This window comes from Balaenoptera acutorostrata, chromosome 20 (assembly GCF_949987535.1).
Source record: "Balaenoptera acutorostrata chromosome 20, mBalAcu1.1, whole genome shotgun sequence".
Taxonomy (NCBI): Eukaryota; Metazoa; Chordata; class Mammalia; order Artiodactyla; family Balaenopteridae; genus Balaenoptera; species Balaenoptera acutorostrata.
The window spans coordinates 54314530-54324714 of NC_080083.1; the positions used below are offsets into that span (position 1 = coordinate 54314530).

Genomic DNA, 10185 nt, shown 5'->3' on the forward strand with positions numbered 1-10185 from the left:
GACAGGGTTGGAGGACGCAGGGGGAGACAGTCAGATTTGTCCTGCTGCATCTTTGGGGCACTAGGAGAGTTTATGTGAAGTGGAAGGGCTAAGACGAATCTCAAGAGAGGGACCCGGGTGTGGTGTGGGGTGTCTGGCCACAGGAACCGTAGCTCAGAGCTGACATCCACTTCTCCGTTGGGACACCAGGCGCCCTGCCAGGAGACAGTGGCAGACAACATCATACACGGCCTTAGAAATGGGTTGTAGAGCCGAGCTAGAAAGAATGAACTTGGACCCATGGCCAAAGAGAGAGTTTGTGGCCCCATTGAGAGGGAAACGAAGGTAATTGTGATTCTATGGTAGCAGAAATACTGAAGCACTTGATTTAGAAGAAACAGCCAAGGGGCAAAATATGTAATAGAGGAAAAGAAAGTGAAATGAAATGGGAGATTACCTGGGAGTTTTAAGAAATTGATGTTTACTTAAACTGAAAGTTTTGTTGGTTTTTATTTAGTGGGACTGGAATTACAATACATACAATTCTATGAGAATAAAGATTGTACAGAGTCTATGAGAGTAAAGACTGTACAGTAAAACCTTTTCCGAAGCTCCCTCTAGGAGCCCCCAGGAGGCCCAGCAGGTTGGTAGCCTCAGGTTGGAGCCCGCTCAGACGGGCTCCCCACAGCTGGAGGCCCTCATTTCTGCCCTGTTTCCTGCTCATCGGAAGAGCAAACCATATACCACTGGCAGCACTGGAATGTGTCTTAAGTAAATCAGGGCAGTTGAGATGCTACTGAGAAAACGAAGGTTCAGAAGCATCTTTTATAATAAAGATATTAGAGCAAGATGGGATGAGAGTCCTGGCAGTGTCTGTGTGAAGCTCGCTAGGAGCCAGGATGCAGGTCCACGCCTGGCCCTTTGCAGCTTGGCGGTGAAGCGGGTTTCCACTGTGTTCCACACTGTGGTTCTGCAGCTTGCAGACGTCGTGCGGATGTGGCTTCTCACGTGGGGAGTGAGAGTCATGACAGTGTCAGCTCAGAATTCGGTCACTCAGCAATTTCCAAGGGAATGCTGACCAGGATTTTGTGTGTTATGGGGGCTAAACCCATGCCACGTAAGTTCTGCAACTGGCTTTGCTTTTCTGTTATTAAAATCCTTTCAATTATGAGAGTACTGTATTTCAAATACCCAAAACAGTACAAAGATAGATTTTTTTTTCACCCCCCAAAGTACCACTGTGAACAGCTTGGTAAATTTCTTTCTCTTTTGCCCCTGTCCCCCGCCCCATGTATTAACTTTTTTTTCTAGACTGGTAACATCTTTAAAATCTTGTTTAAATCTTTTTCACTGGTCTCCGGGTTAATATGAACCATGTGCGGGGCATCTAAACGGTGCACCCCTAAGTCCCAGGACAGTCTCAGTGGTGATGCAGTGAGATTCTAGAATCTTGTGGTTCTTCATGACGCCGACCATGGTGGCGTTAGCTGAATTCAGTCTAGCAGCGCACCGGCGTTTTATCAGGCAGTGGGAATCCAGAGAAAACGTTTCTGAAGATGCCGAGGGGGGAGCCTCAGGGTTAAGATGGTAGGTGGAGATAACCACACAGAAATTACCGGACAAAGAGGAAAAATCTAGTAGAAATAAGTGGGGACGTAGCAGCCGGATGAGGAAAGGGCAGAACTCATTCACCGCACTTCGCAGTAGGCAGCAGGGGCCGCGGCACAGCCCGGAGCCAGCAGAAGGCCCCTTGCTGCATGGCCAGGCACAACCAGCCCCAGACCTCCCCGTGCCCAAGTCTGGGAGAAGTAAACCGAGTAGGAATTCTTCCCTCCTCCCCCTTCGGATGGAAGAGTGGTGAGGTCTGCTGCAGGGTAGAAACCGGGGAAACGGGAAAAGTGGAAAAACGGGGGAAAAAAACAGGGAAAAAAAAATATCTGCGATATCAGTGAAAGCTCCGGGTGTGTGTTCATGTAAGAAGACTGTCCGTGGGGGGCGTGCGGTGAGCATCAGCTCCAAGAGATGCCGGACACCAGCACCCCAGGGGAGAGTTGGGGCTCAGGGTGTCTGAGGGGGGCGCTCCCTCCACTCGCTTCTCTCCTGAGACTCTGGAAGTGGCCAGAACACCAATAGCTGGCTCTCCAGTAGTTTCAGACTTAAATGAGACCCAAAACTATATATTAAGAATATGACTATATAACTGTAGAATTATAACTTATTTATTAACACATAAGTTAAAACTTTAAGGAATGATTAGCTAGAAATGTAATCACTATCCTAGAGGAGAGGCTTGAGACAGTCACAGAGATTGTGTCTGAAAGACAAGTATTAAAACAATTAAGGGCAAGCTAACAGGTGCGGAGGACAGATGGGGGTGATCCCAATACCAGAATGACTGGGACCTGCAAATGCAAAGACAAGTTATGAGATTATTTCCCGAAAAGGAGAAACAAACCTGAATCTGCAGATCGAAAGAGTGCATATGGTATTTTAGGAACATCTGTCCTAGGAAGCTTGGTGCCAAGGCATAGCCCGGTTAAACTGTTGAACTTGGAACAAAGTCTTTGGCCATTGGTTGTCTGGACATCAGGGAGAAGAGGTGAAGGCTGATGGCCCGGCAGGTGTGGGAGTGGCCTTTGCTGAGATGGGAAGCCCTGGAGGAGGGCCAGTTGGGGGTGAGGGGACGCAGGGCTCTGTTCTGGACAGGAGTTTAGGTGCTTTTTGGTCCAGGTGGAGTTGTCAGGCAGGCAGTGTCTCTTTGAGGATCCTACAGTCTGGAGGGGGGGAGGTGAGGCTGGAGATAGTGAGAAGGTAGTGACACACGACACGACTATAGTCCAGGCGTTGCGGGCACAGAACAGGGGCACCTCGGGCGAGACTTGAGCTTCCTAGGGTTGCTGACACTGGAACTGAGGCTTGAAAGATGAGTAGGCGGGCCAGACAAAGAAGCAGGATAATCTTTGTGTGAAAGGGGCTTACATGTTCCCCACTGGAGGGCCACCCACAGCTCTTGTCACACTCACTCTTTCAGAGCGTCTGTGGAAGCTCCTCCTCCAAAGGCTTTTCGGTCTTAGGGATTCATATGTGGTATGTTGACAACACCCACACATTTCTTGACCCTATTCTTGTTTTTAAAGCTGCTCTGTGGACTTCATGTCGTGGAGGAGTCACGGGAGCTGGGCTGAGTTGCCGGGAGGAAGGTAACAGGACATGCGTTCATAAACTGAGCAGTTAGGTCTTCTCTCTCCAATTCTTCTGCAGGATAAGGAGCCCCGTGGAATTATCCCATTAGAGAACCTGAGTATCCGGGAGGTGGAAGACTCCAAAAAACCAGTGAGTATTTTTTGGTGAGATGTTTTGGGGGGACAGAAGGGATGGGCATAGCAGCTGTTGGACACAGGAAGAAGTTGCAGAGGTTTACAGTTGACCCTTGGACAACAAAGCTGGGGCTGTGTGGGTCCCCTGACACGTGGACTGTTCTCAGTGGTAACTCCTACGGTAGAGTGCCGTCTGTGCTTGGCGAAGTCCGCGGGTGCTGAGGCACTGCTGTACGGACGGAGGCCAACTGTCGGTCGTACGTGGATTCTTAATTGCGCGGAAGGTCAGCACCCACCCCCGCCTTACTCAAGGGTCAGCTGTACTTGAGAAAAACCCCGGAAGTACTCATATGATTTAATTTAAGTTAGCCTAACTTTTTAAAATTATCTTTACAGTTCAAGCCAAAGGTGAGACTAAATAACCTCTTTCATTCTGTCCATCAGCTTTAGTGTCATTTACTAAATATCACACGAGGTATAGAATTGTCCTTCCTTAAAAGGCAGCATCAAGCTCTCATGATTGGACCACTTATTTTATGATCTTCAGATCGCTTATAAATATTTTTCCTCTGTTTTGGAATGTCGTATTGCTGGCTTGGGTTTAAAAGGCATTAATGCAGTTCGCTCCATATTTTCTATATATTAGGAGTAGAGCTACCATGTATCATCTGCTCAATATCTTTGCTAATAAAACCGATTTATATACAATCTACATTCTCCAGAATTCCACTTCTAGGCTCCTCTTTTCCAAAGGAAAACATATGTTGGCTATATTTTATGAAGGTGAGACTGAAGAAAGAAGTTAACTTTTTTTTTTTTTTTTTTGGAAATAAAAATTTACTTTTTGGGAAATAAATTAACTTTTTTCTTGGTCAGCAGCTTTCTTAGATCTTTGTCGCTCACTCCCTCTCTTTCTTAATTCTCAGAACTGCTTTGAGCTTTACATCCCCGACAACAAAGACCAAGTGATTAAGGCCTGTAAGACGGAGGCTGACGGGCGAGTGGTGGAGGGGAACCACACGGTGTACCGCATCTCGGCCCCGACGCCTGAGGAGGAGGAGGACTGGATCAAGTGCATCAAGTAGGTGGCCGATGAAGGTGGCGACCTCGCCTCTCAGATAGTGACGCTCCAGCTGTCCCATGAGCTGCCCATCCCGCCTCTGCGCCCCGCGTGCTGAATCCTTAGCGAGTAGTTTGACTGTGATTCCCCGGTGACTTTTTCCCTGGGTCTCTGGATTCTTGACCATTGAGCGTTTTTAAGAGCGCGCCTCACATCTAGGTTTCCCAAGTGCAGCTCATGGCCCCAAAGAGGGGACAGGTGGGCAGGCTTATAGGCACAGGTGCCACTGGCCAGACTGGCCTTTTCATGTCTTAGGAAGTGGGTTTTGTCTTCATGGTGGCAGCTCAGCGGGGATTGTAACCGTTCCCTTTTATAATTTCTTAATCCTGTGAGACACTGTCGTCCCATTTACAGATGGGCAGACTGAGGCCCATAGAGGGTAAGTAATGAATGCTTGTCAGAGTCACGTGGCCGTGACCCGGGGTTGCGAGGCAGAGCCTCACGCTCCCTGCTGCGCTGTGAGGAAGCGGTGGTTCTGGGGGAAGGGAGGTGTACACGGATCCTCGGGTCCAGGGCTCCTCCTGGTCCTCGCGCCACCTGTTTCACCGCGCTTTATCACGGGGGTGGGGGGGCCCTGCCCCGGCAGCTCCTCCTCCCCACTCCTCCCTGGGGCTTCTGTGAGCCCCGTCCCGCCTGCCAGCACACCCACCGCCCATCGCCACACCCGTCTCGGTGGCACTTGCTCCTGGGAGTGCGTCCTCGCTCTCCCCGCCAGGGCTGCATCCATCAGACAGGACCCCGCCGTTTCCTTAGGGCGTCCCCATTACTGGGCCTTGAGACTTCCCCTGGAGACCAGTGAGGCCGCATTGACCAGTGACCGAGGCCCGGCAGGTCCTGCGTCGCCCCGAGTGATGGGCCTTCTCCCGCCGGGGCCGCGGCCTGCTCCTGAGGGGCTGGGCATGCTCTAGTTTTTTGTGGTGGTTTTGGCACCTCTCCTAAAACAAGTGTAGTGTTTGGGCCGGGGTTAAATAGTGAATAAACGGCTGAAGGGGGGAGAGGTGATGGTGGGGGGAGAAGCAGATCGTTTATTCCCACACAAAGAGTCTCTGAAAGTTGTGCGGTTCAGACGGGCGGGACAGGACAGCACCGGTTCGGAGTCAGGCCAGCCCGTGCCGAGTTCCCGCGCTGGCTCTCTGCTCCCAGACCCCCAGCTTTCTCACCACACAGCGGAGAGAGGCGGGGCTCCCGGGGGACTCCCGGGGACGTTGCCGCGCCCTTCCGGATGATGGTGTTCAGGCACAAGGCTGTTCTGCGGGTGAGGCAGGTGGCGCAGCGCTGTGCTCAGCACGCCGCCTGGACCCTGGTAGCCCTGGGTGGTGACGGCTGTCGGAAGTGTGGTGTCATCCGGGGCCGTCCCAGTGCCGTGGAGCCCACGAGGCACCGCAGCGTTTCTGGCGTCACCACCAATAATGAGGCTCAGGGGTCCTCTGTGCTGGACGCGCCCTGAGGTCTGCGTGGAGGAGTAGCAGCGCCTTGGGGACAGGTGGCCACGGAGAGCTCCTTACCCATGTCCTCGTGCCCCTTTTCTTACCACATGTTTTTTAAAAAAATACTCGACTCTTTAATCCTTATGAAATGTATTTTTTGCATGTGGTTTGAAGTAAAGGATGTAACCTTATTTTCTCAAGTGAGTGGCTGATTGTCCTGATACCATTTATTAATCCATCTTGCCCAGTCTGAAGTGCTCTCTTTAGTGTGGACCAACTTCCTGTGTGTGCACGGTGCGCGTGTCCCTTGTGTCTCTGGGTCTGTGTGCTGTCCTGCGTGATCATTAGGGCATCAGAGCGTGTGTGGACAGGGCATTGTGGGTAGCCTCCCCCGACTCATCGTTCTTCCAAAGAGGCTTTGTCTGCAGGTGTACGTTCTGTCTTTCATGTCATTGTACTTCGGTAGCCAGAGAAGCCGAGCCCTCCTTAACGGCCACGCTTGGAATGGTTCAGTCCCTCCATCGAGGTGAATGCAGAGCCTCCTCGGGGGTGGTTCCCGGGGTCTGCCCGGAGCTGGCCTCATCTCCCTGTGGGAGTTGCAGACACTGTTGCAGCTCCACGGCTCAGCGCCCTTAACCCTCCCCAGAGCCCTGCGAAGGTGGGTGCCGCAGGATGGTTGTCCCCAGGTGACAGACGAGGACACAGGCACAGCGAGGTGAATTCAGTCGTCCTGAGCCTTCTGACTCAGGGAGCCGTCCTCCTCCACGTGCGGCGCCTCAGCTCCAGCCGCCCTTGGCTCTGACGCTCTCCCAGTGAAAATGTTGGGGCAGAGGCGCCAGAGGAGGGACCTGATCGGATGGAAGCTCTTCGCGATGTTGCTGGAGAGGTTTTGCAGAAGGTCAAGTTGCAGGCACGTTTTCTCTCATCAGTGCTCTTCCCAGGAGTGTCCAGCTACCTCGGTCCTGGTGCTCTGGGCACGTGGTCACACAGGATCGCGTGTCTCTGCAGACAGACCTGCAGCGCAGCGACGGTGGCCGCTGAGGGAGAGCTCCTGCTGCCTGGTGTCGTCTCCGCTCTGCCTTCCCAGGGCTGGGGCGGAGTGTCTCCAGGGACCGTGTGAGGACGGCCGTGAGAAGGAGCACACGTATGTGCAAGGCCGGGGCAGAGCTTCCAGCCCCAAGCCCTTCACTGCGCCCTGGCCCTCCGTCGCGTGGACTGGAGATGTGCTGCGGCGTCCCTGGGGGCTTGGCCCACCCAGGAAGCAGAGGTGGACCCACCCTAATGCTCTGAAGGTGGAAGCAGGATTCCCTCCCTTGCACTCCGAGCGGTCAGATGCCTGCGTGGCGGGGTCCCTCGGGATGCGTTCCGGGCCCTGTCCAGCTCCTGCCTCCCCCGGAGCTGAGTTGCTGTTTCACACGGACACATCCTCTCTGTGAACGGGGCCCGGTCAGCCCGCAGGAGCCGTCGTGCACCTGGTTAAGTGCGGTCCACAGTCACGTGGGCTTGTGACTGGCCCAGAAGCTAGTTGGCACCTGGAATACTACTTCTCAGGAAAAGCAAATTAAACTTCAAAACGTGGATCACACCTTGCTTGAAAGTGGAGAATGACAAATACAGAGGGACGACAGGTGGCTGAGGCCTGCCATCACCTCCTGTGCTGGTGTCTCTGGGGCCAGTGCAAGGGCTGCTTGGCCTCCCTCCCCACCAGGCTGTGGACACAGAGCAGGCTGCTGGCCGCTTGCTTGGGCCCCGACTGCCCAGTGATGGGTCTTGGCTGTCGAGCTGGTGCTCTTGGGGACTCAGAAGTTGCTCGGTACAGACGGTGGCCGCCAATCAGACGCACCACGTGCCAGGGGACACACGGGGTTGTGTGGTGGTCACTGCTCGAGACAAACGCCACTGTCATGACGGAACTAAAGCACTGCGCTTGTTTTGCTGTGTTAGAGCACAGCTGTGAGGGTGTAGAGGATTCCTAAACTTAAATTGATTACTTGGTTGAAACAGGCAATAAGCACCCCACAGTGATCTTGTCACCTGTACCACGTGTCTCCCTCAAAACTTGTCTTTTACGCCACATGTGGACACAGTGAAGGTTGATGCCGTGACGTGGCCTTTAAAGGGACGGTCGAGCAGGGAGGGGGTCTGGGGCACGACTGCTGCTAGGAAGCCCCTGCCTGGGGTCGTGTCTCCTGGTCCTGTTCCTCAGTCTCCTCTGCTTTCTCCCCTTTTCTGTGTTGCAGGGCAGCCATCAGCAGGGACCCTTTCTACGAGATGCTAGCCGCGCGGAAGAAGAAGGTCTCTTCCACGAAAAGACATTGAGTCTGTGCAGCCAGCAGGGCTGGTGTGCCCGGCGAGTGAGGCCCGGCGAGTGAGGCCCGGTGCAGCCTCCCTGCCTCCCATGCAGTGGGAGCGTCTTGCCAGGCATCGCCCTGAATTCCTAGAGACTAGCTTCAGCTTTTGCTAATTTTTTTAAGTGGGAGAAGGGTAGGCAGTCACCCTTGGAGAAGGGGGCCTGATGCCTTCACGCTTGGGTTTTGAGCCTTTCTCTCTAAAAAGAACAGAGCTCCTGTCGGCCATGCCGCCTCCCCGCAAGTCTCCACTCAGCAGGTCTGATAGCAGAGCTCGGAGCCGACCATTTACCTCTCGGTTATTCCCTGGGAAGAAGCCTTCAACCCTGCACCATAAATATGTGTACCCATATCTTATTATATGTTAAGAAAAAAAGTGGAATGGAAGAGAAGCCACATGCTATAAAGATATATTTTTGTTTTTTAAAGAAAGAGAAAGAGAAGGTGGAGCTGTCCAGGCATTCTGCCTGTCTACTTCGGGAAGCTTCTCCCTAGAGAAGAAGCTCCCCGGGCCGCCGCTGTGCGTGTCAGCCCGGGCAGGGGCAGGGGCCGGGCGGGCCCCCTCTCCGCACTTCTGGGGCCTCGTCTGGGCGAGGGAGGAGGTGGCGAGAGGGGAGAGGGGGCCGCGCGGCGAGGACAGACTCGGGGCCTGCAGGGCAGCACCGGCCACTCCAGCTGATGCTTTTCCTTCCAGGTGCCTGGGGAGCACTGCGGGGAGAAGGGAACCCGCCCTCCGCCTGCGCTGTTCCTTCTCTTTCAGGATTCATTCTTGTCGGGCTTTAAAATAGTCAGCATTTTTCCTTGAGCTACATACCTAATAACCAAAACTGTGAGGAAGGTAGTCCCATCAGAGATTCCGGGATAACCTGTTTCTTATTTGGTTTTTCTTCCTCCTGCCCCTGAACTCCATTCCTCGTTTTAGAGGAAGGAGCAGGTCTGACCCGATCACCTTAGGGCTTCAGCCTTTTCTGCCTCCGAACCGGCCTTCACCTGGACTACGCCGTGCGTGTCGCGCTGGCCCTTGGAGAGGAGCGGGCCTTCGTCTGCGCGGCAGGGGCGGGGGCGGGGAGCCAGAGGGTGAGTGGTCGGCCTCCCGCTGGAGTCGGCCTTGCCCTCCTATCGCGTGGCCTGAAGGAGCCGTGGCCGCCGCTCTCCTGCTGTTCTCTCAGGGACTCTCGTCCGGGGCCCGGCGCCCAGTCCGGGCAGAGCAGGGCTGGCCGGGCCATTGCAGCGCCAGTGTGACCCTGGCTCCTCTGACACCTTCCGGGCGGGCTCACATCTCTGGAAATAGCTTTTGTAAAGGGGAGTGGTGGGGTCACTTTCTGGGGTCCCCCCCTTCATGTAGGTCCTACCTGGAGTGGCTTCAGGCGTTTTAATGCCAGAGCTCGTGAAGGTGGCAGAAGAGGGTCCAGGCTGGGAACCTGAAATTTCTGGGCGGTGCCAGCCGAGGTCCAGGGGGTCTGGGCCGGTGCTGGAGCCCCTCTGGCTACCCGAGTCCCTGGCCCTGGTTCTCACAAATATTACCTAGACAGAGAGGCACCTGGATCAGTATTAGTCTATTTATCAGAGGTGTAAATAATCCATGTATAGTTTTTCTCCTTTTAGATTATTTTGTATTTGTTTTAAAAAAAAGTTTTGTCAAAATATAAAGAAATGACTGAAAGTTGTTGACAGGGTTTTTAAAAAAAATTATAATTATTCCAATCGTTTTTTGTTTGTCTGGTTTTTTTGCATTGTAAACTAGCGCCAAGGAACTGCAGCAAATAAACTCCAAATCTGCCCAAACCATTTTGTTGCCTGTGGCGTTGCTTCATGCCCGGATGGGCCCTGAGAAGGAAGGTCGTGTTTGTCAGGTGCACTTCCGCGGGAGGACGTGTCACTTGAACCTCTCGTCTTAAGTCTAGTGATGATAAAGATCGGAAGTGGCGAGGATGGTTCTGTCTTCCGCTAAGGAGAGCGGAGCAAAAAATGATCATTAGCATAGTCATTCCCCG

The 10185-nt window shown here is 53.5% G+C and overlaps 1 protein-coding gene across 3 annotated transcripts in view; it reads left to right on the plus strand.

Moving 5' to 3' along the window:
- The window catches only part of CYTH1 (cytohesin 1), an 81550-nt gene extending 71574 nt beyond the window's left edge, over positions 1 to 9976 (plus strand). For all 3 annotated transcript variants that reach the window (XM_057536181.1, XM_007185785.3, XM_007185787.3), the window contains exons 11-13: positions 3241 to 3312; positions 4223 to 4377; positions 8084 to 9976. In XM_057536181.1, the coding sequence (XP_057392164.1) occupies positions 3241 to 3312; positions 4223 to 4377; positions 8084 to 8162 (306 nt within the window). In that variant the 3' untranslated portion in view covers positions 8163 to 9976. The remainder of the gene's footprint in view (positions 1 to 3240; positions 3313 to 4222; positions 4378 to 8083) is intronic.
- Positions 9977 to 10185: the final 209 nt, after the last annotated feature.